Source organism: Notechis scutatus, chromosome Z (genome assembly GCF_049901735.1).
Source record: "Notechis scutatus isolate UNSWTSFEM ecotype Mainland chromosome Z, rNotScu1.2, whole genome shotgun sequence".
NCBI classification, from domain to species: domain Eukaryota; kingdom Metazoa; phylum Chordata; class Lepidosauria; order Squamata; family Elapidae; genus Notechis; species Notechis scutatus.
The window spans coordinates 38,697,385-38,723,900 of record NC_142025.1 but is presented as its reverse complement, the minus strand read 5'-3'; the positions used below and the strand labels follow the sequence as shown (position 1 = coordinate 38,723,900).

At 33.5% G+C, this 26,516-nt stretch overlaps 1 protein-coding gene and 1 long non-coding RNA gene across 4 annotated transcripts in view; one reads left to right on the top strand and one right to left on the bottom strand.

Moving 5' to 3' along the window:
* LOC148128827 (uncharacterized) overlaps positions 1–26,516 on the top strand; it is a 156,631-nt gene that overhangs the window by 13,926 nt on the left and 116,189 nt on the right. The gene's annotated exons all lie outside the window — the stretch shown is intronic.
* The window catches only part of ETV1 (ETS variant transcription factor 1), a 138,875-nt gene that overhangs the window by 42,215 nt on the left and 70,144 nt on the right, over positions 1–26,516 (bottom strand). For 2 of the 3 annotated variants that reach the window (XM_087946838.1, XM_087946839.1), the window contains 5 exons: positions 20,282–20,348; positions 18,971–19,041; positions 16,478–16,647; positions 14,153–14,254; positions 8,210–11,626 (listed from right to left, as the gene is read on the bottom strand). In XM_087946838.1, coding sequence (XP_087802964.1) covers positions 11,405–11,626; positions 14,153–14,254; positions 16,478–16,647; positions 18,971–19,041; positions 20,282–20,348 — 632 coding nt within the window. In that variant the 3' untranslated portion in view covers positions 8,210–11,404. Of the gene's footprint in view, positions 1–8,209; positions 11,627–14,152; positions 14,255–16,477; positions 16,648–18,970; positions 19,042–20,281; positions 20,349–26,516 lie in introns of those variants that run through there. The other variant, XR_015745904.1, reaches the window with a different exon arrangement.

Below are 26,516 nucleotides of genomic sequence, written 5' to 3'. Positions count from 1 at the left end.
CTCTAACCCCGCAAAGGCATTCTATTATATTGTTCTTTCTGCATTCTATACACCTTTGTCTTTTTGGAGGTCACTGTTGAATTGGGCACATCCTTGTAGCCTAGAAGCTGTACCAGGTATTAATTGCGGGGGTTTCAATGATGAATTGGTTTATGTAAAATTACACTTGATCTGAATTAACAAGGCATTTCACCTTACACTTTATTGCTGTGCTGATTTGCAAAAGGTACTATCAATCTAGTTTACCATGCACAAGTTGTATATTGTAATTAAACCATTGAACTTATTTAACTATTGAGTCATGTGCAAGATGCCTTTAATATAAAAGATTCTTAAGAGATCACCATTATTTTTATATAATTTTCCAAGAACCTGATACATGTGCAAGACCCAGTTGCACCAAATTCAAGAGAGTATCATTTGCAAATGGGCCTTCTCTATGTTGGCACCTACACTGCCCTGAAATTTGCGAGATCCCTTATTATATCAGTTTATTAATTATTATATTACCATTATCACATTTAAAAGTCTTTACTCCAGCTTCTTTAGATGAATGTTGGATAAAATTAATATGTTTTTATTTATTTTATTTTATTTGGTCTGTCAATTGCTTACAAGATAATAGGTATAAGTAAAAACATAGTTATGAATACATGGATACATATAAGAAAAATAAAAGAAACAATAGGACAGGAACGGTAGGCAGTTGGTGCCCCCTACAGACCTCTTAGGAAAGGGGTGAGGTCAATAGTAGAAAGTCTAAGGTTAAAGTTTTTGGGGTTTGGGAAAGAAACCACAGAGCCAGGTAGAGTATTCCAGACATTGACCACTCTGTTTTGTTTTAGTTAATACAAATCAAATCATGCTAATTATAATTAGGTCATTTTGTAATCAAAATGTTTGTAGGCTTACAGACAATATGACAAAATGTAGCCATATAAAAGGAAAAAAAATTGTACTGGTTTGATAAAAGTAAGCGGGCAGCAAATAAATCAGAATTTTGGGGGCATTTTGATAGGGAAATATAAATCATGGCTCTGTATCTTTATGAAAGATAAAGTATCACAGGTCATGAACTGTAGATGCAGCTGTTCCTTCTCTACACAGATACAATTTTATTTGGTTTTATTTATTTATTCAATTTGTATAGATGCCCATCTCAAACCCAGTAAATCATAAATCATAAAATCTTCACTTGTATGGACTTTTTTTTCCCGGCCCTTGAGAATGGTCCTTGGAAATACCATTCAGAGGAAAAGTTATTTGGTTAAGTATTTTGTAAGGCTTAAAATTTAGGATTGACTACATTTAGTCCTTGACTTACAACAGTTTTTTTAGTCACCATTCAAAATAACAACAGCACTGGAAAAAGTGACATGACTTTTTCACACTTACAATCAATGCGACATGCCCATGATCATGTGATCAGCATTCAGACACTTGGCAACTGGCTCATATTTATGACGGTTGCAATGTCTTGAGGTCATGTGACACACACACCCTTTTGCGACCATCTGACAAGCAAAATCAATGGGGAAGGCAGATTCACTTAATACCCATCATAACATTAGCAATAACTCAGGTAACAACTGTATTGCAAGTATTGCTTAGCAACAAAAATTTGGGGCTCGATTATGTTGTAAATTGAAGTCTATATATATTCAGGAACATGTTCCTTGGGTAGGACAGGCTAATCCAGTTTTGGCTTTCAAATCTTTAGCAGGCCGCTTGAGTTTGGTTAGTGCTTGATCATTGTCCCTCATCAGAATCGCCTTCCTTGACAGCCCAGAGTGTTTCAGCATTTCTAGGGATGTCATTTTTCATGTTTAGAATTGTCCCAATGGGAAGACTCTAAACTAGTGTTTTTTGTAAACTTGACCACTTTAAGACCTGTGGATTTGCAAAAAAGAAAAACCAACTTCAATTCCCAGAATTTTCCAGCCTGCATCTTAAAGTTGCCAAGTTTGAATATTGCATTAGACTTTACAGGAGAAGGGGAATCATTTGAAATCAGAACTTTTCTTGCTGTGGACAATGGACAAACAACTAGAAAAGACTTATAGATGATTGTTTTGAACATAGTAATCACAATGAGAATATTATGTGCACAAATTTGGAAAGTCTCTGTAATATCTATAATGGAGGACTTGTTGGTGAAGAATTGGCAGAGATGGCAAAATTGACTTGCTTAGTAAAAAAAATAAAGCAGTAACTACATTTAACAGTGACTGGAAGTCCTTTACACTATGTACTTTTTTCTGGAAACAGAAAAAAACTAAACTTATTATTTATGAATATGATTAGAAAGAGTAGAATATGGAAAGAAAGACAGAAACTGTGATATAACCTAGTCAAATACAGTCATTTATATCTGCGGTAAAGAAGATAAGAAACCACTTTTTAAACGTATTTTTCTTTCATTTCTTAATTATTTTTTCCCTTTCTTTTCTTTTACTATGTTTTGCTTTATAAATTTTAATTAATATTTTTTAAAAAGATATAGATGCAATTTTCAAACATTTGGACTGATCCATTTCCAGAGGTACAAAGGAGATGTATCAAATCTTTTTATTTGCTTTGGCCAAGTGATGGTTTAATGCTTTGTTATGTTATTTTGGGTCACAATTGTTTAATTAATTTTATTGGTGGAAAGTTGGACTATAAATACAATAAAGTTCATTAATTACATATATAGTCATTGTGTGGATTTCTACATTGATAAATATAGAAGCAAAATATAGGAAGAGAGTAAAAGATCAACTATTGATGAACTATTGGTATTCTCTGATAAAGGTATATATTAATATATTATTCAAAAATGATGACTCCAAAAAACAGCAATGGAAAATTGAAAGCATATCAACAAGTAGAATAATAATTTTAACTTAATTATCATATAAAGAAGAAATATATATTCAAAATATATTATATGAAATACAATGCAATGCATATATTATATGCAATGCATATATTATATGAAATACAATGCAACTCTAAAGTTCTTATGTTTATATTTTAGATTTTGCTATTCCTTCAAGATGTCAAAAAGATATGTATAGTACTCCCTTCTCCAGTTTTTATATGAGAACAATCCTAAATAGTTGAGCATCTAACTCAAGATTATGAATTACATGGATGTGTCTTTGTTTCCATAGTCCTATTATACATCTTATATTACTGCTTCACTGTTGCCAAAAATGAACAAAGAGGTTCCCATTTTAAAAGAGAACCAAACTAGTAAAAATCAGCATTATTCAGTCTAGTATTGGTTTCCCAGCTTGCATGGTAACTTTCAATGAATTTGAATGATTTTTGAAAGTAATAAAGATGGGATAGAAATAAATAAATAATAAATAAATAGATGGGATTACATTCAAAACATCTAAGGCCATTACACCGCATTTTCTTCCCCTAGTTGAATAAACAGGCTAGTGAAAGAATAATAATAGCCTGCCTATTCCAGGTCCTTGGGAAGGACTCAATAGGTGATTAAAAATGCCAAATCCAGACTGATTTACTTCTCTTTAGTCATTAAGATTCTTTACATGCATCAAAAAACAGCCTTCTATTATTTTAGTATTTAAAGTTGTTTATTTATTTCCTTTGTAACCTATCAAGCCTATTCTTTCAATATATTAAAACTTTTCAGATATTAAAATATATTACTGTGTTCTATTTGCAGTCTATTATAAAATGTAGATCAAGAATTGTAGCTGGAACCTTATCCCAAATCTACTTCTGGATAAGGATATTTCATAGATTGGAACATAGACATAAACAATATTCATTGCTAGTTATCAGGTTCCAAAATGAAATGTCTTTAATTAGAGAAGGAAAACAATTAACTTCTAAATATTGGTTGACTCAAAATGATAAATAGGAATAACCAGCATGCAATAGCAAGGGATGCTGGGAAATATATTGGAGTAATAGCTAGTGTCCCCAGTTCTCTGCTCTGATTACAAAAAGGGTAGCATCAGTAGCATCTCCAGGAATGAGAGACATAAGGAATATCAGGTGGAGAGAGACCTAGTGAGAAGAGCTGAAAATGTGGTAAGTCAGACAGTGTTCTGGGATCCATTCTGATTTAGCTTATTAGAAGAAAGCTTATCACCCACTCAAGTATGGCAGGAATGGACATTGGGATAGGTCCTCTTTAGAGAGCTGGACAGTTGGAATATAGTAGTAGTGATTAGCAAAAAAAAGATGTGATGAAGCAGATCATCACAAGGAAAGAAGTAAATGAGAAGACTCATTATGTGAGATGGGTGGCCATATAATATGATCAATCAGTCAAACGATTAATAGGAAACTTGGCTCCACCACCCTGTTGGCTTCATAGCACAACCCAGTGTTTGGGTGCTGAATTGTTCAAAGTGCTAGATTCTGAAAGTCTTGCATTAAGGTTGGTTTTGTTAAATGTAGGTTTATTGCAATAGAATCCTGCTCCTACATGACTGTTGGGGAGAAAAGAGAATGCCTAGCATGCAAGACCAAAACCTGGCTAAGTGAGAATAAAATCTTTTCTTATCAAAGACATGCTCAGACAGATTTTGGTGGAACCACAGCCTGAACAAGGCTGAGTATTAGAAGATGCCTCTCTGTAAGTAATATATGCTCCTGATTCCATCAGCCTCAAAGAAAGTTTTGATGCACATTCTTCCCATCCTCCCAGGCTATTAAGCCATCCTAATTTCTGTTCAGTCACCAATCTTTCCTTTTGGGAGTTCCATGTGAAATGGATTATCTACATCTCTTCTAATTTGAATTCATACCAGGAGATGGCATGGAAACTGCATTCATTGTTGTTTCACCTGCAATGGGACGTGAAGCTTCACGGTCATTCTAGATCTCTTAATTGCAACTTGAAAGTGAATGGCTTCTATGTGGATAAATAACTCTTCATAAGTGAGCAGCACCATGGCTTTCCAAATGATTGCATCAAAATTTAAAGAAATAAAATGCTACTGCTAATTTTCAGCAGCAAAGGAGAGAAAGGTAGCCAATTTAGATTATATAAACAATTCCTAGGAATAGGTCACACTAAACCTGTTGATATTTTTCTTGAAGAGACAGTCCATGTCATTTCAAATAAAGTTATTGTTATAACACTATGCTATAAACAAGCTATGAAAGCAAGTATAGTGATGATCAGTTTGATTTTAAAAGTTGGCTATGGTTATATGTTTGTGTAACACTTTATAGTGTGTATGGATCCCTTGATGAACAGCTCCAAATCAAAACCACCATTATTTTACCATTCTAAGAATAACTGAAATATTCAGATAAGAATAAATTTGAAAACCATATATGTGACAAAAATAGTTATGTAGATGTCACTATACAGTACTTCGTACCTAAGTTAGTGCTGCTGATTTTAATAAAGTTCAGAAACAGAGATTATAGATCATTAACTTATTTTTTAAAAATAGGTTATGGCAACAGTTACTTGCCTTTAGGCATTGTATGTCACTAACATACACAGTAAACTAAGATACTCTGAACTTTTAACTAAAGCCAAAACCACACAGATGGTTTGAGTAAACTAGTCTTTTCTAGCCTGCAGCCCAATAGAAATGCAGTGTTACAAATTTCATCATTTCAGCTAGAGGAATATGGAAAAGGTGGAAGTCATAAGGTAACAGGTTAGGAAAAGCACATATTGAATTATTGTAAACAGGACAACCCCCAACACACACACACTGCCAAAGCATAAGGGGCAAAGCCAAGTCAGTTAAAAAGCAAAACTGTAAATTCAGAGTATTTAAATAGGAGCCTACTGTATATGGCTATAAAAAAGGAACTACTTAGCCAAACAATGAAAAACTATACTGAAGGTGGACAAACTATAGCTTGTCAGACAGCCCTGAACTATCGTTCTTGTCAGCCTTATCATGGCCAGAAGTGACAAATACTGGGAATTGTGATTCAAAAATACCCGCACTACCTCAAGAGGAGTTAACATGTTCTCTCCAAACATTTTAGAATTCCACTTGCTATTGGCTTCAAATATTTTATTCTTAACTTGAATTTGAACCTGATCGATGTTCAGAAGTTCAAAGAGATTTCAATTCCCAGTAAAGCACACAACACTAGAAAATTGTGTTGCATTAAATAGTTACTGAAACTAATTTTAATGAGCATATTCCAAAAAATTGGGCAAATTCTACCAAACCTGAAACTTTGTGAACATAACTGTCTGGCTTTATTGTTCTTTTTCTATTTGGTTAAAACTTTGAAAGTTGGGGTGGAAATGCTCATCTTTCAGTGAAGAAATCAAAAATATAGATTCAAGTGTAAACATCATGAAGGCAGATCTGTATTAGATGTAACCAAGGGTTGATGTCTAGAGTGTCATCTACATATTTTTCTTTATTTCCTCTATTTTGCATTTTTGTCCCTGTTGAGCATATTCAAGCAATTCAAATCCATATATTGCTTCACTGTTTTTCCGTGTGTCTGGGAGCAGAGGAGAGGCATTCCTTTTTTGTTGGGGGAAGATGTATGCAATATACTGTATGTAGCTGCCCTAACATCCTTTTTGCCCTCCTCCATTATTGTAGAAAACCAACCATCCTGTCCATTATGCTGCCAGCCAGAGGGCTGCCTTATTTGGTAGTCCAGACTAGAACCACAATAGGAATAGTAGCTTCACGTTTATTGTAACATTCCATTAACAGTACCTTGCAAGTTTGAACATTCCTTATGAGACAGCAGGCTACCTAGAAAATGGTCAGCACCAGGCCAGCTATCATCCTGTTCCTTTAAGCCCTCCCTCCAGCCAGTAATAACAACTATGGCTATAAAAGCTGTGTTGAGAAACAGCTGGAGAGGTAATGTTAGTGTGTGGAAGAGATAAGGAAGTGTATATTCTCTTATGCAAATAAAACAGCACAAAGAGCCTAAAGTGATTAGAAAAATACTTTTCTCCAGTAGAAGGACTCATAACAAATAGTAGTTGAAGCAGAAATAGATGTAGTAATAGTAGTAAGAAAGAGTGAGCAGTGAGTAGTAATATGTGTGTGTGTTGCCTAGGGACCTGGGTTATTGTGTTGCTCTCTTGAAGCCCACTGATTTAGATCTACTAAAAGAACCTGACACATTCATTCTTACTCTCATTAAAATTGAGAAGGCTCCCTTCAGGGATGGTTTTACCACCTGTCTTCCTTTGGAATCAAATTTAATTTACCTGACCATGCCTAGGCTGTAGCTCTTCTTCTTGTTCCAAGGTTATTCCTACATACTATTACAAGAGGCTATGGTGGAAGATTTTTGACCTCAAATATAATTTCTAGATTTATCTTCCCCAGGACAACACTAGGTGAATTACTATTTATGAAATACCTTCAAAAGGAAAAGACTGAAGGAAAGGGATAGGCCAGATCTCAGAAATAACAATCTAGAACAATTTGACCAGGTATGGAAAAGGCAAGTATATGTGATAAAGCTACAACCAGTCATGAGGCTGCCATTAATAAAGTGAGGAGAGAGATACGTGTCCTGATGTGAAATACTGTAATGTTGTACTGTGTTTCGAAGTAAGATTGACCAGTTAACAACCCATTGTGTTTGCTCAAAGAAATGGGTTTTCTTCATTTTTAGACATTTTATTTGCCTTCATTTGGGGGATTTTTTTAGCAGCAAGCTACACATGAAACTATGAAAGTTGCTTGCTGTGGTGTTGTAGATACAGCAAGGAGAGACATCTTTGCTTTGTTCCAGTAAACTTTTCAGTTATATTGAATGAATAAAAATAAAATCATTAGACATTCGAACAACCATATTTCAGAAATCAGCTGCCAGATTTATTAATCTACCTGGAAAAATGTGGAATAAAAACAGAACTTAAAATAAACTCTTTTTTTAAAGGTACAATTTCAAAAGGATCCAACAATTCCAGATAACAAATTCTTATACCATTTTCCCCCTGGGAATTATCTTTTTTTTTCAGTGAATCACTACCATATACAGTATATAGATATAGATATATATTAAATATTAAGACATTTGACTCAGGCTTTCTTTTTTTCAACTACCCCATTCACCTAATATTTTCTCTTCAAGGAACTGTTCCTTGCAATAAAACCAGGACCAAAAGTAATCACAGAACCTTTTATTTAAGGGGGACATATATTAGGGATCTATGTCAGTTAAAAAGTGGCTGTGTAAATCTGGATTAATCCATACTTTTCAGAACAAAGACCAGCAGTTTGTTCTGTGTTTTTTTTTGCTATCAGGTGACATGTTCTATATACTCCTGCCCATTAAAAATGCAGATATGATGCAGGAGATTGAAGGTGTTCTCAGTTGTCCTGTGAACTGACACCAGATGATAATCCCAGGTAAAATCCAATGCTACCTTTGGGTCTATTAATAAGACTGGTGAATTAATATTTTCAGTAAGAGGGGCATTGAGGGGTGGAGATAAAAAGCTTGGCCTCCTGAATCGACTCAATATGCTTTTATGTCTGGCTGCCTGAAAGAATAAAAATACAATTTTCATTAAGCAGAATATGTTCAGGTTTCTAGTAAAGATATTTGATTCTCCCTGTTTAGCACATATACTTTGTCACTTCTTCTGCTTCACAACTGGTTTATTTAATACACTTTGTTAGAAGCAAACATGTTTCTGCGCATCTACCCTAACTTAGCAGTTAAGGCAAGGAGAAACTTTTCTTTAGATTCTTGTTAAGAGGATCGAAATTGGCAAGAGGTCAGCTGTGCAATCACATTAATACCCTACCCTTTTTTACCTGTATGTACATACAGGAGGTGGGGCTTCAATTGTGATGTTGCACCTGCCACTTTAGAGATCTTGACTCCTCCAAAGATGTTCCTGTTGTTAAGATTGGGGGACATATTTGGAATTTTAAGTAGCTCATTCAGAAAAAGATTACAGATGACTATTCACAAAATGGCTGCCATAATGGATGCAGCTAGACAGAAATCACCTATCCACCAGATGGCAAATGCATATGTATCCCCAGGACTTCTACCACCTCATTTACCTAGGTATATTCTTAGTGAGCAAGCAGACATTCCCCAACTGCTATTTTTATTTTAATAAAAGCAGAATTGTGATTGAAGACAGCTAGAAGCTGGCACTCTGAAAATGCTAGCCTCCCATTTTTAAGTTAGGTGAGGAAGAAAGTCTAGGGAAAGTCAACGGAGACATCTGTAGGCATCATGATTAAAGCCACTGATTCTATCCCAATAGGTAGGTTTTCAAACAAAAAACAAATTTTATAGCCAGCTAGAGAAATTTTGCCATTTAACAATGGCAGGGATAAGTTGAAGCGCCTTTTGCAGAGATTTCTGTAAGGTTAACATGCCATGGAATTTTTTAACATGCACACATGAAACTTTCTTAATGTTTTAAGATGAAAGAGATGCAGACCCAGTGTGCTTTGTTGTAGCTGTGGTTTATAGTGGTTAATACTCATTAAGTTTGAAATGAATTGCATTATAAACTCATTTATAGATTTATAATGACTAACACTGAGTGCAAAGTAAATCACCACATCCCAGCATCTCTGATATCATGTCATTTACAATGAAACATTAGTTTTGAAACTAATAATTATGGACTCCTAGCCACCCTTTTTCTATTTCAAAGTTGATGGTTTCTGGGCAAAGTATGTATATAACTATTGGGATGGATGTTCTGGAAGAGAAGTGGTTTGAAAAACCACTCTCCAAATTTCAAACATGCTTTCCAATTCCTGTTCCAATGCAAAATGTTAACACTGAAGATAAGGTCTTCTTAAATATTATTCATTTAATTTGATCTCAAGAATAAGATCTTTGTTGTCTTTCCAATGTTGCCTTTTTCAAAAATTAAAACAACTTTTAAAGGGATTCCCTAATCCCACTTACAATTAGTGTTCCTAACAAACTTTGTTAAGCATCAGTGCCAGCACTACATTATGCAGCCAGAAAAAAAAAGAAAATAACTATATTTTTGATATTATATAGAAGTCTCTGCTCCATAGAGCATTATAAAAGTTCAGCAGAGCTCCTCTTTAGCAAGCTGGAAAGTCCTATCCATGTTGCAATGCACATAAAAGCTGTTTATAGCACAGCTATGGCATAAGCTATTTTTCTAAGCAGTAAAAGGTTCAAGTCATCTATTTTGTCCTGAATGCTACCTGTAGTTACAGCATTGCTTATAAAGAGCATAGTAAATTCAGCAAAGAGAATATTACAGGAATAAAGACAGCAGCAGAAGCGATAGCATTAGCTAGTATGTATATATGCTTATCAACATAACATAGCAGTATAAAGGCTTAAATGCATATTATTGGATATTGTGTCTAAAAATTACTAAAGTACTTATTTGTATATTGAATGTTTTGCTGAAGGAGAAACTGCTGTAGATTGAAATAGCATAACGAGATATGAGCAGTAGTACAGTTAATTCTTATTGATTAAATAACCTATTTATAGATCAAAGAAAGTGGAAGGACAGCATTCTGTCTCACCCTTTGTGATCACAGTCCTGTGCATAGTTAAAAGAATATGCAGAATGGTTCAGTATAAACAATTACTATACTCAGGTAGACGTTGAAAAGTTGAAAATGATTAAATGTTGATTTATTTGCATAACAAGATGGCACCTAATATCAGAAGCTAAGCTACAGCCTTGCAATTTATAATCATAAACCAGGAACTGTGTTCTTCGGACCAGAATGAATGCGTTCCTTAATTACTTATGTACAGAATCAAGGTAGTGTCTAAGATACATAGATATGTTTTTAAGAGATAAAATAAAAGTAGAACCTGCCTTTTAAGGAACAAAACTAAAAATCCAATTCTAATTCTTCTCAAATCCAGCATCTATTATTGGTTGTTAGCTCAGTGGTAGAGCACATATTCTGAATGTGCAAAACTCAATCTTTGTAACGGGTAAATAATGTCTGTCTAGCAATAAAAAAGACAGGAAAAATGGTAGACTATAGTGAAAATGGGAGAGAAAGGGAAGAGTGTCATGACAGATAATTCTCTAAGTAGTGTACAAATGGTTATTGATCACGTCTAGAATTAACTGTACTATGGGTAATTAGAGAACATGTACATTATTTTTAACCAAGTAAGAAACAAAAACAAACTCAGACATGATACAGCTTTGTTGTACTTAAAACCTGTGTTTTTCACCCTTGTCATCTTGTTCCAAAGAATAAACAATTAGATTCTAAACTTCCCTTTTCAAATAAAGTGCACTGTCCATGTCAGACTACAGGAGTAATACAACAGAAGAAACCCCTTTATAGTACTCTTTTATTCTTTTAACAGTTTTTAATCCTTATTCTTATAAAATCAACTGAAGGGAATTCAGCTTTTGTCTTGGTCTCATGAAAGAGGAGAAGCTTAGGTTGAAGAAGGGGCTTCATTACTGTCACTCCAATTAATATACATAGCCTTCATTATAAGGGTGGGTATTACAGCAGCCTCCTTCTTGCATATAGACCATACTCTCATCAAAGTGGGACAGAGGGACAGTGTCCTCTTCATTGATATGACGTTCGACGTCAGTTTTCAGCAAGGGACGCTGGTTATCCGGAAAGGCCATGGAGAAGAGGGCTTCAGGGTCACAAACAAACTTGTACACGTATCTCTCTCCAGCAACCTTAAGAGCAATGTTAAAGAAGGAGAAGGGTGGAAAAGAGAAAGGCTGTAAGAGGTAGAAGTACAATTTTCTTTTGCAGCCATATAGGGGTATCTATCAAAAATATTGTGTGCATCAGGACACAGAAAACAAGATGCACAAGGAAAACTGGGCAAAAATTAGATGACAGTGAATGACATGGAAGATTAATGGCTTTACTATTTTTAAAAAATAATCACATTGAGTAGGGATTTTCAAACTTTTTCAGGCTATAGAACCTTCATTTTAGAAATATCCTAAAGCTCTTGATGAGAGGCAAGCTCTAGTGATAGAAAAATTGAATGAGTCTGCATTAACTTTTTCATTTAAGTCTGTCATGGAACTCTACCAACATTTTGTAAAAAACAAAAAAACAAAAACCCTAGAATTTAGGGAACATAATTTTAAAAAATAATCTCAATATACAGAATTCTTTTGAATTGCATGACTGTTTTAATTTGAAAAAATGTATTGAACAATCCAAACCTATGACTCATTGTTAATAAGCTTCTGTTGTCCCAAATGCAGGAAAAGAAGAGGGACAAAGGAAGAGACAACTGCCAGACAAGTGCCTACAAGATTAGACAGGCCAAGTAGAGTCTTATTAGTTTCCAATACATATTTTAGGAACCAATTCTTTTCTTGAGCCATATTGAAGCTTGAAGCAATTGAAGTTAGATTGTGTCACATTAGCTGATGCTGTATTAGTTGTTCCTGGCTCTTTAGGCCAAATGAGGTTGGTTTTCTTTTTTTATTTTATGATAGATGAAAAGTGCACTGGAAGCTTTGAATATTTATATACCATCAAGCTATTTTGATGTGGAGGGTGACTAAACTTGATCAGAAAAACATTTATCTTCAAGAAAGTAAGTTGATAATGGACTCCGTCAAGACGTTATTTTCACAAGAGCTCAGAAAAGAGAGGCTCTGGTCATTCGAGACAAGTATAAAAAACCTGATGGCTTTTGAATCCCACCATTTTTTGTGCCTGCCTTCAGCAAAATGGAAGAACTTTTACCACTCTGCATGGGTTTTATTATGGCTACTTTTCCCAAAGAAACTGTTAACAGGAAGTTTGTGTATCATCCAATGACAGTCTCTTTTTCATCTCCATAATTTTGAGGCAAGTTCTTGGAAGAACACAATATGCTTTATTATTATTATTATAAAGTCTGTTTTGCATGTTTTCTTGCAACTTCAACACTCAGATATGTTAATCTCATGCTAACATGGTTAGCATCAACTATATATTTTCCTACTCACAAACCCTTCTGTTTTGGATAAAATATTTTTCTTATCTGATAAAGCATTCTTGGAAGCTTAAAAGCTGTTAATTCACAAATGTATTGTTGGCCTAATGAAATACTGCTTTCATCAGATTTTGATTTTATTTCCTCTTTTGAACAAATGCCTATGTGTGTTTTGGTTAATTCGATTTTTACAGTTATTATTTAAAACAAGTGAGTTGGCTTTAAAAAGGCAGCATAATTATGTTTTGATTTAAAAAAACAACAGATATACTGAATATTGAATACACTTCTAGAATTATTCTGATTCTTAGTGTAAGTACTGGATTAAATTGGGGAAACAAAATTGAAATCCCCAACAAGCCACTGAAATCAAATAATCTTATGCCAAATCACTATATCTCTTAATCTCAATGCAGGGACCTTCAGATATTGTAGAACTACATCCTCTAAAAGCTCCAAGTAGTATAGCTAATGGATAAGGATTCTGGCCACTATCATATGGCAATATATGAAATCTTCTAATCCCTCTCTCAGGGATTTTATTTATTGATTTATCGAATTTATTATTCAAATTTACATTAATTAATATTAAATTAAAGAAATTTATAAATTAAGCAAATGTATAAATTAAGCAAATTATTAAAATAAATTGATAGTGTAAGAATGACATGCATAGTTTCAACCATAAAAACAGCTGCAGTGTCAAAATGAAGACAAAATTTGAACCGTTATAATTACAGTCAAATATATATATATATATATGTATAATATAGTTAATACAAAAGATTTCTTTTTAATCAAAGATAATAGTTTTCTATCTATTTTTTGAAACTTTTGAAGCAACTACTACAATCTGCCTCACGTTTGAGTCTTGGCTCTTTAAAAGGTTTTAAAGGAAGTTCAAGACATGCTTTGCAAGAGGTTTGTGTTCTCCCTGACATGAGGGTACGTGAAGAAGAAAAATGAACAGAAGGTATTTAGCAGGCCAATCTCTTAATGGTGTGAAAGAATTTACAAAATTGACCAAAACTCTACTAAAACTTTTCAATTTACTTCAAGGTTCATAGTCTATGTTATGGATTTTGAAATAATAGGCTGGGGAGAAGGTTTCATAAGGAAATTTAAAAGTTAGACATTTAATGCACTTACTTAAATTGGTCATACTGGATAATGCAGTTTAGAAATACTTATGTTTTTAAACTAGTTTATACATTAACATGCAATATTTCACTGAAATACAAAAATATAAATTCCTCACCTTTTGCATGATTCCCTTTTCATAATAATAGCGAAGTGAACGGCTAAGTTTATCATAATTCATAGCTGGCCTGTTTTTTTGAATCCCCCAGCGACGTGCCACCTGTAACCAAGAGAGATTAGCATCCATCAATTACATTTTATAAAATTTGTTTTATAAATTTACCTGACCCCTTCCTATCAGAATTTAGGCCTTCCCATAGTAATGAGGTGGTTGATTGCATAGATTGATTACACTTTGATATATCTTATTATTTCTCCTTAACCTCTCAGCAATTTTGATGTCATCTGTCTGGCTAACTGAGTAGCATTACCTCACAATGGGCTTTCAGGTGCAATTCAATGTATGTCATCCATAAAGCAGAGTGCCATTCATGACATAGTGCCAGGTTACTTATGAAACTGCCTGTCTACCATTATCTATCCTTCGCCCACCAGATCTAGCAAGGAGAGCATATGCTGCAGGTTCCTTGAATTAAAGACCTTGCTGTTCTCTGAGTCATTTGGACTGGATGGTTAGGTGAGTTTTTGTTGCTAACCTTGTCTTTTTGAGCTGGGTGTGCTGGTAAATCAGAATCAGAATCAATCTTTATTACAGTCACAGACCAGCACAAAAGTTAAACATTAAAATAAATATATTTTCTAAAAAATATTGGAAAATAATTAAGCAAAGTTGTAATATGAATAAGAATCTTTAGTTCTTTAGGTGTTTTTTCCCCATCATTGCAGCAGCACAAAATTTTGCTACTGCACGAGTGGTGGCTGGATTTGAATCCTGAAGGAGATGGTTCATGAAGAAATTATCTGATCTCCCTAGAAATCTCTCTAATAGAGAGAATGTATGTTGATATGATGTCCCTGTAGCACAATAGGGCATGAACTGGGTGTGCAGTTGTACTTGTAACTTTGGATATTCAGTTAATTTAGTAAATTGTTTTTAACCCTTGTGGCTTTTAAAGTCACTGTTTTGTCTAAGAGATAGATGGGCATATAAATTTATGTTTCAACATCATGAATTGTTCAAACAAACTAATACACAATAAACAATATGTAAATAAATGCAGTTTTACAAAATGTAGACAAAATATAAACATACAATTAAAAAGAAAAATAAACTGATAAAAACAAAAATGAAATAAAAATGCTACTTTTCAAAGAAAAATGCTAGCTAAATATGTTTTTAAAAAATTAACAAGTTTTTCTAAAGAAGTGTATATATTTCAAGTTTGAATACTGATGTTATGTTAGGATACAACTGAATCAATATCAGCATATTTATAGGGATGTCCTATTCAAATGGCCAATTCACGCCACTATATACTCTTTCTAATTATACCATTCCATCCCTCCTTATTTTCTCTTTTGCTTAGTAGGCATTCAGGCTCACAAAAGCTGGTTAGTTTTCATTATTTATCTATTTTGGATCACACCAAATATCTTTTCATCATTTTCCCAAACTTAATTTCTAATCATACTATTCAGGATAACAATTCTTAATCTTCTTCCAAACACACTGATAATCCTCTAAAGTTCAAGCAGCAAATCTAGCACTTTCTAATAATTTTTCTATTCCTTTCTTTTTGGGTAAAAGATTTCAAACAGAATAGAAGAATTTCTGTGTCTGTGTGGGAATTTGGGGATTTTATGCATTCCAATGTATGATATAATCTGAAAATCCATGCATGGCTCTTTACATATGAAGGAATGTATGTGTATGATATCTGAAAGCTGTGAAGAATCACAGATGACATGACAATGAATATAAAGACAGAAAGGGAGGCTAAAAGAGAATATAAATAGGCCCAGTTCCGATATTAAGAGCTATGGTAGAATTAGATTCTTTAGAAAGTGAATTTCAAGACAATAACATACTTAAAATTGTGTGAACTAAATCTTATCCAAGGTATAAATGTGTACAATAGACATATTTGATCCCCATTTCCCACTCTTACTGATAAAAGGAAAAGATTATTTCTGGGATTTATTTTCTACTTTACTTCCAGGAGCTCAATGTAAGGAACACAGTGATCTCTCCTTTTATTTTCTTCACAATAATCAATCCTAGTGCTGTTGGGCTGAGAACAAGCGGTAACTTTTAGCTCAGATAAACTGCAAGTCCAATGCAGTTGGTTCTTGTAAGCTTTGATGTGTAAGAAGCCATACACGTGTACAGAATAATAAATGTTTTATTTAAGGATTTCAAAGGTGCATTATGCATGACTATATTACTTTTGAGTTTTATGAAGAAAATATAGAAAGAAAGAAGAAAAAGTACTGAAGCAACGTTTTAAAGTACATAGATGCAATATAGGAATGCCCTACTCACCTCTTCTGGTTCAATCAGCTTGAACTCCATACCTCGGCCAGTCCAAGCAATGAAGTGAGAGTTTGATGGATCATCAAGAAGAGCTACCAAAAATTGCCACAACTGAAGAGAACCACGCCGCTGGTATGTGGGACCTTCACGATACATTCCTGGCTCCTGCTTAATGTCACCTATGCAAAAGAAAATGTGGGTTAATTTATTTCAGTTCATTGAACCCAAGGATGCAGTAAATTTAATACCAACAAAGAAAGAAAAATAGATGCTATTGTAGCATGAGAGAAGAGAGAAAGAGAATGGTATATTGGCTACTATTAATGACTTAGGGACAACATAGTGCACTATAATTCTTCAGAAAATAGCTAATTACAAATTTAAAATACAATGTTACTTACTTATTCCTGAATCAATTCATATAGTATAAAAGTAGCTATCAAAAGTTATGCAAGATCCAGCTTTGGAAATGGTGATATCTGAAGGAATCTTTTATGCAATAGTTGACACAATCTCTCATTAGGAAAAACAGTGTATGTATCTTCTCCTATTGCCTGCAAATTCTTATATGAAAAAATTTAACAGTATTTGAATAAAACTTAACAGGATTTTATTGTATGGATATTCAAATTTTATGGATCAATCAGTTCCTTTTTGGTATTTCACATGGTTTAGATATTCATTCACAATTTTCTGAAAAGCACTATCAGTTGAGAAAGTATGCAGTTATATATTAAAGCTCAAAGATAATCTAACATGCTATATTTTTCCCACCAGAACCAATAAAATGCTAAATACGTGATTTTTAAAATAACCTTACTGAATAAAACATTCAAAATATACAATTGTCAGCTAAAAGTTCATAAGTGAAATTATTATTTTTGTTCACCTTATGAGAACCACAATTATTTTTAAATGCAGAATTTCCAAACTGATTATTTTATTTAAAAAAAAACCTTACATCATATGACAATTAAATTAGTTCTCTATTTAATTTAATCTGTTGATATTAGCTTCCACACCACCATACAGATGAAAACTTTAGACAACTTTCACCTCATTATCTGTGAAATTGAATGAGTCAAGGTTATTAACTAAGCCATCTGAATAAATTTAAGGCTGACAATTTGATTATTCAGTATATAATAACGTTTCCAGAATTATCTTTTGGGAGAGAGAAGAAAGTAAAGATAGTAGTTTTATCAAAACAATATCAAATATTTACTTGTGTCACATGCAAAACTCATATGAAAGAAGTGAGGCTTCAGTCATATGGTCATGTCCTTGATTATTTTTATTATTATTTTTGGATACTATTCTACAGGAAGAACTAGTCTTTTCATTGTGAGCATGGATATTATAAGAGCACAGTTTTTCTTTGGATTCCCCTTTTGGGAGGATTTTTGGTTTTTAGAAATGACACCTGTAGAAGCTCAAGGAGGGATTAAGTTATCATGAATTTAAAGGGAAAAGTAAGAATGGGATTCTTAGCTGTCTTCAGCTGAATGAAGAGGTACTGGTACTGGACAAGTAGATAACACAAGCCTTTCAACTGAAAAAGTTTACTGAATATACTTTAAAAAATTGCAAAGCTGGAAAGAACCACTACACTTCCCATATTCCATTGTTTTTTGGCTGCCATAACTATCTTCTACTTGTTTAAAGGTTATATATTACTATGGATATCACTATCAATTCCATACATAAATCACTTAGCTGTCTGTTTTGCAAAGCAGCCTTCCCCAGTGCTGAAGAGGAACATAGTTAATGTGACATGAAATACCCATTCAAATTCCTTTGGCTACAAAAAGCAAGCTTAATCTTATTAGTAATTTCCCTTCAGAATACATACTGGTTTGATATCTGATAATGAGAAGAATATGCTTTACTTCATATGACACATGATATTAGTTACTATCTTAAAAATTCTTTTAAAGACAGTATGTGGTATTATATCATATACTCTACTCTTCGGACATCAATTTCAAGAGATACAAGAGATTATAACAATCAGCAAAATTGTTGATACACATAGAAAAGCAGATGCACTTGTGCTCTCTATAATTCATCTCTTCAGGGATTGAAAAATAAAATAAAGAGTTTGGAATATTTGTAAGTGCAGAGTAGCTGCATTCCATTCTGCTTGATAATTATGAGATCAGTTTTCAATAAATCTCTAACAACAGGTTTTATGCCATTATCAGTGTATTTGAAGCCTATCTATCTAGGCCCTATGATCTATTGGAATAATTAGAAGTTGCCCTGGTTCTGAATTTAGAATCTTTGCTTTCGAGAACAGAGTAATATGATTGCAAAACATATTTTGATTTATAAAAGCAAAGTTAATCACACAAATAACAAATTATATATTTATCTCTCTTCAATTGGATTGTTACTACTGGTTTTATTAAGTAAAAAAAACTTGATTCTCTTTTGATTTCATTACATAGAACTTCTGAAATATTGGATAGATGAACAAATAAATGTATGTACATAACATACCATCAAATTTCTCTGGAACAACACAAGTGTCATCATAAAATTGTCTTGGACCTTTTTCATACATACAACCTGTAATTTTAGGAAAAGCAGACACATTACTCACTTGAAACAGAATATTAAAATACATTGCCCTTCCCAACCTGGTCTCCTTTCAGAATTCTTATCTGGAAAACATTAGGAATTTTGAAAATTGGCATCCAAAACTGAAAAAAATTCCAAGTAAATGCTACAGGTAAGGGTCAAGATACATATACTTTATGTACCAGGCTGATTAGAATGTTATACGTTAGAGTATTAGTTAGGAATACAGCAATCTTCTGAGGGAATAAAATATAAATCCCCCAAATTACTATATTGTCATATATAGAGAAAATTGTGGTTTTGCCAAGTCAAATGAAAAAATTGAAAAGCTTCACTTATTGTTTCTTCACACATATGAAAATGTCTTGCCTTGAAAGGAGGCCCAAGGAATGTAGTAAATGAATAGTGAGATAAAAATATGCTGATGGTAATGGCAGGTAGTTTATTTTATTTATTTTACAATATTTAGCACAAAGTATTGTCAAGCCATGCACTCTCCCTTTTCCTAAATGTAATCTTACAAGCTTAGTTTATTCTGTTAATTAAAAGAATAGTGATTTTGAATACTCTGATCAATTGTTAAAAAAAGAAGTTATTGTAATAGATAAATTAGTTGTCTAAAAAATCTAGAAACTATTTTAGGTCACAATTAAGTTCACAATTAAATGAACTGATGAGGAGTTAAAACAAGTGTAAATCCTTTTTTTCTTTATCATGAATTTTATTGACCAGCCTTGTTAGTATCACTGTGGTAGATTTATAAAAACACTTTTTCCCTTTCCTTTATTCTTTAGTTTGATAGAAATCTACAGTATCTATCATCATGATGGACAAAGTAGATATCTAGACAATGCACAATATGTTCAAAATAAACCTGAAGAATAAATAATACTTTGCCACGCCACTTTGTTTGAGAGAAAATGTTCCAGTTTCTATTGTAGTAACATAGAGTTATCCTATAAATTACTTAGAACATACTTGAAGAAATATGAAATAAAAAAATTAAAACCTCCCAAACACGGTTCTCTCTTCCAGAGTTACATGTGCCTATTTAGGACAACAAACAGGTATCCCTCTAGGAAAGCTTGTTTTTCAGGAACAGGTAGTTTTACAATTATTTTTCTAATTCTGTCCATTTCTAGCATATTTGGTCTAATCTAAAATCCTGTTTTTAGACAAGAAAGCAAAGTTCATGCATACATACAAGGATATATACAGAGAGACTTAACTTCTGATCTGTTTGTGTGAGTGAGGAAGCCTTCTTGCCTCATGTAAATGGAATGGCAACTAGGCACTTCTGAAATGAGAAGGCAATATTAGTCAGATAATCGTTTAATTGAAATTGTGCACATGGTAAACATGAAAGTAATGTTGCAAGCCAGATTTGAACATTAAAAAAAAAATACTGCTCAGTCTTGGTTCCATCTGTATCCTAGTAAAGCTCCTATATCTTTAACCCTTACATGGGTGAAATTGTTCATCATGGGGAAAGAAGTACCTCAAATGAATTAACTTACAGAATGCTGTCATCCATTACTCATAAGGGGAAAAAGTTTTATAAAGTTTTTGCCATTTCAGTGCCACTGCATTGTTGCAGTTCAGCACCACCGCTGCACTGCCATAGTCATGTGATCCTCATTTACAACTTTCCTAAGACCTTTTCACAAATCATTGGAGAAACTTGGGAAGATTGCAGGGGATCAGCTGAACCTGGGAGACTGATGAGTGGTTTGGATTTGCATTGTGCGTATATAAAGAAATATATCTGAAAGGATGATTTGATGGGTCATGGGTTGTCCAAATTCTAAAATTCAAATGATTCCATGTTTCCTTAGGTTTCCAGTCATTTAGCTATCCTGATGTTGAACTGATAAGGCCTAGTTTTGAATGATAATGTTTTGATGGAAACAAAACATAATTCACTTTAAAGGTCTACAAATATTTAATTTTTCCAATAGAACCATTTACAAGCATTTTTACTGACATCAGATATGAAAACCAATCATCTCATATGATCATCCACTCCATTAAACTTCAATGAAACATCAGATTTATGTGCAAGTTTACACTATTTTATTCTGATGTTCAATCAATATAACCAGAATACATAATGAAGTTCTCAAACATATTTAATACTCTGAGTATTTAGGAATGTTAAGACTAAAACTTGATAAATACAGTTTTGATTTTTTGTTCAAACACCAGGAATTTTTCTTTTATTTGTCTGCTCTAATAGAAGTGGAGATAAGGAAAAACGATATCGACCTTGTCAAGGTTTTTCCACACCCTCTTGTTTATTGGAGCTTTTTATTGCTCTTGTTTGGCAATTTAAATGTGAAAGAGGTAATCGGTAGTGGAAGAAATATTCATATCAGTTTTTCATGTACTACTTAGTTGTTCATGTATGGCACTAACATTAAATCCATTTTATTCTTCACAAAACAAAAACAACCCCCCCTCCTCTAAATGACACAAGCAGTTGCTTCCCACCAAAATATGACAGAAGTTATAATAAAATTATTACAATTACCATATTTTATTATTTATTTATTTAGACAATTTATATAGTTTCTCCATTTAACATATAATGCCAGAATTGGGAACTTACTCTTGAGCCAGATTCCTTCCTATTATTTAATTTCACCTAAACCCCAAATATTCCAAGAAAGATAAGATTTATTTTTAAGTAAACCAATAGTTTGTTCAAGGGTGCAGTTTGTCTCCCTAAATTTCTCCCATACTATTGGCATAACTTTTAATTATTTACTTGTTTATTATATTTTTATCTAATAATTTTTTATTTTATCTTTAATTACACACAATGTTCCTTTCTCCTCGTACTTTCTGACAACAACCAGCCTATGAAGTGAGTTGGGCTGAAAATGCCCAAAGTCAGCCAGCTGGTTTTCATGCATAAGGAAGGATTAGAACTCACAATCTCTTGATTTGTAGGTCAGCAGTTTCAACTCATATTTTGTGTGCAGCGCTTGCAGCTTTTCTGAAGGATATGAATTTTAATCTTGAGTTTCAATTCCATAGCAAACTGTTCACATGTATTCTAGAATTTTAATTTGAACATTCTGGCAAGCAAAATAGTTTGCTATACTATCACATTTTTTTCTTAGATTATCTCTGAAGAATTAAAAAACAACAATAAATAGCTAAAGGACCAAAAGTAATTTACTCAGTGTGGTGTGCAGTCCTTTTCCAAAATGCAATCCTCAATTTCACTGCTCACTGACTAGTGATATGTATCAAGGAGTTAGAGGCAAAAGAAAATGAGATTTTTACATCAAATTCACTAAGTGAGTGTAGCCACTGATAACCGTATGACCATCTATCAATTTCCTTATTCCTTATATCTTTATTCTTTTTTCACTATGAACTATATCTGTTAAATTAGACTTGTGATACTTAAAAGATTTTTTTAAAGTCAGTGAAAAGTGAAAAATACAGTGCATGGCAGAATACTATAAATGCAACCTGTCCTCCCATTAACAACAGCAATTATTTCTTCTATCCTTGTAACATTTAAGCAAACTTACCTTTATTGTGATTTTGGGGTTGTATTTCCCACCTCAAACTTCCAACTAATGGTAAATACTACTAGAAGAATAGAACATGCAACTTCATATCAACCTTAGCAGCATAACATAGAATGTTTGCTCTAGCTGTGATCTCATATTACTCAAGAATTTGCAGCTTTGCATGTAGCCCAAGATTAGTTGCATTATAAAATATGTAAGCAAGGTAATGGAGAGAAGTGTTAAAGCACCGAAGTGCCTTCCCCACCTCTGTTTGTCAAGTCAGATCCTGATTCCATATCCTGGTATGCAATCCCTATTTTTATCAAAAGGGTATTAAGAATCACAATATGCCCAAGAAAAAAAGGAAAAAAGGGGCAGAATAATCATACTAATATAATAAAATTTATTCTATAGGTGTTTTTTTTAATGTATCATTGACTCAAGAGTACACAGAAGCTCTAATCACTGCTTTGGCCTTGAATCCATTTATTTCTTGAATGGAATTGACCATGTGTTAAATCTCTGTAGTGTGAAGGCTTTGTATTGTAAGGCACCAAGAACATATAATATGTAGAGTTCAGTGGTGGGATTCAAAATTTTATACTAGTGGTTCTGTGGGCGTGACTTGGTGGGTATGGCAGGGGAAGGATGCTGTAAAATCTCCAGTCAGAGGTCTCCATTTGCCGGTTTTCTGAATAATTCAAAATTTCCGCTACCGGTTCTCCAGAACTGGTCAGAACCTGCTGAATACCACCTCTGCTAGAGTTTTTGATTATATCTAAACATCTTTATATTTTTGGTATAAAATGTATCTAAATATATTTTGTACTTAGATCAATAAATACACCTCCATTTTTCTCCAGTTTTCAATATCTTTTTTCTGAAAGCACACAGGTGGCTCTTAACTTGCAACTATTCATTTAGTAATCATTTGAAGTTATGAGGGAACTGAAAAAAGTGAGCTATGGCCAGTCTTTACACTTACTACCATTGTAGCATTTTTGCGATAATGTGTCTCAAAATGACCAATGGGATGCATTTACAACAGTTGTAGCATCTCTATTTGCGATCTACCCATCCAGCTTCTGACACCAAAGTCAATGGGAAATCCAAATTCACTTAATGACAGTGTCAGAAAGGTCATAAATCAGAGCACTGTCTCTCGTAGTGACAGAAGTTCAGATCCCAGTTATGATCATAGGTTGCGAACTACTTGCATGGGCAGTGAGCAATATAATTATGATGATGGAACCTGTAGTCCAAATGTATCAATTTTTAATATTGCAATTGACATGTTAGTAGCTTCCTGCTATTCACCACTTTGCATTTAACATAGACATATGATTAAACACTCTGCTCTGGTTTGAAAAGAAGACTCCCATTTTTAATTTTTATTTCCAAAGGACCCAAAGCCGTATGATTCTAAAAGTGCAGTTGGTTAATTTATGACTATCAGAATGGGTCAAGCTCTAATCAAATTTTAGAAACATTTCCAAAGTGATTATTCAATCAAATGACTATCATGGTTAATTAGGAGCCATAAACATTGCTCTGAAGTTCATCAAAGTAATGACTTAACCAGAAAAAAATACTGCCAATTAAATTCCCTGCTGCTTTCATTTCTAGCTTATCTAATAAAAAGGCTAACAAATGAAATTTAACATTGCAGTTTTAAATTGTGCTAAATGTTTGACTAATACCTAGCAATAATTTAACTAGCAAACTGGCACTGGTAGGTAATGATTAAAAACTGTGCCACTATGTATATTTTAATAGTTGATGGTCTTTTTGAAAGTAACAGGGAAGAATAAAAATAGCAGATTTTATAATAATGCTTGAAACAAAACAGATGGGTCAGAACTGTTGCATCCAAGGTTAGTATTATAGAATAGCTCAATGTTTTTCAACTTTATAAACTTTTAAGATGTGTGGCCTGCAACTACCAGAATTCCTCAATCAACATGCAGGCTGAGCAATTCTGAGTACTAATGTCCATATAGTAAGTTGGTAAGATGGGGAGACACCGAACTATAGCACATGTAAATAATTCCAAGTTATTATCATATTCATCTACCTATGATGAAAAACACTCCCTAAAACTGAAAAATTGATGTCAGCATTAGCAAGTATAACTGAGTATTCATGGTATGCTATTTCCCAACTTCATATAGATGAAAGGCAATAAAGCAAACTATAAAACAGAAGCAGCATTCAGTAAATAACAAGACCAATAAGTAATATTCATGAATAAAATAGTGTTTTTCGTTAAATCAAACAAAATCCATCACAATACTTCAAAGTAAGCCTGCCAACATCATTATCAAGGCAGTTTCCATAAAGGACTGTTCTATGGGAAACCAGGAAGGGAGCAGCCACAGACCCAATGAAGAGAAAAGATGTACAAATAGAAATAATCCAAACCCTGATTGACTCATGCTCTTAATTATCAATTCCTTTGTTTCAATCCAGCTATGATGGAACATTATTAAATCAATGGGCAGACACACTTACAATGAGCAAGTAACAAAGTAAATTCAAATATATGTAAATATATTTCCAGTGGAAATCCTTCTCTTCAATCAGTGTTTCTCAACTTTAGGCAACTTTAGAATGTGTGGACTTCAGCTGCAGGCTGAGGAATTCTAGAAGCTGAACTCCAATATCTTAAAATAATTGCAGCCTCCCAGTGTTACAAAGGCTGTATGTGAAACACTGCCTTCCAATATTGCAAAGCCTTTGTCAGCCAGAGTTTTATAAGTTCTGAGCAGTGGTGGGATTCAAATTTTTTTACTACCGATTCTGTGGCTGTGGCTTGGTGGCCATGGCAGGGAAAGAATACTGTAAAATCTCTCGTCAGGTGGTATTTGCCAGTTCTCCGAACTACTCAAAATTTCCATTACCAGTTTTCCAGAACCGGTCAGAGCCTGCTGAATACCCACCTCTGGTTCTGACTGAAATGGTAATATTTCTCCCCAAATATGATTTTTGTCATATCTGCAATGTGTTCTCTTTTTTCCTTAATGATCTATGCCAGAACATTTAAACAGTGTGGACTCACTGTATCAAGAATTGTCTCCAAGTATAAGGATCATCTCCAAGTATAGAGAATTAGAATACCAAAGAATGAGGCAGCAAATAGGGAACAAGGTAGACCCAGAGGTCTCCATCCTTACACTATACCCTTTCGAAAAATCAGGTAATCTGCTAGTTCTCTTCTCTGTTTCAAACAGGCTAATCACTACTGGAGATTTGGTTACAGGATTACTGAAAGTAACAATGACCCTAATGATATTCTTAGCTTGGCAACTATATTATGCTGCTTAGCTTAAAACATAAATTGTTACATTACATGCCCCAGATCAAAGAAAGCTACATACAGTACACAGGTCCCATTAAGTAGTGTTGAACCACTGCAATCTTCATATCCTGAGAATATAACAAACAATCTTACATTTACAGAACATATGTAAAATGAGATGCAGCAAATCAGTTCCAATAGATGCACAGCTGAAGAAAGGAAAATCACCTGATTGCAAGATGTAATAAGTAACTCTGATGCTAATATTTATTGTTAGGGTTTCAGACTATATTAAATTGTTTCTCCCCTTAATGGCATTAGGACAAGAGAATTGCTTCCACTGTTGCAATGCAAACAAAGGTCTTTCCAGGTTTTATTTACTGACAGGGTTAATATACCACTCAAATATGTCAAGAACAGCATGATGACAGCATGTTCTTAATCCTCAGAATTGGATCAGATAAGTGCCACAACAATTTCAACACAGCTTTTTCTCTGACCGGTTTTATGAAAATGGTTCTAATCTGCAATATTAAAATAAAGCTTTACTTTATCTGGTCTACCACTTGAGCTATGCTGAAAAACAATATGTTTTAGATCATTGGCTATCTTGATAGAAGGATTTTTTTAAAGAAGGAAT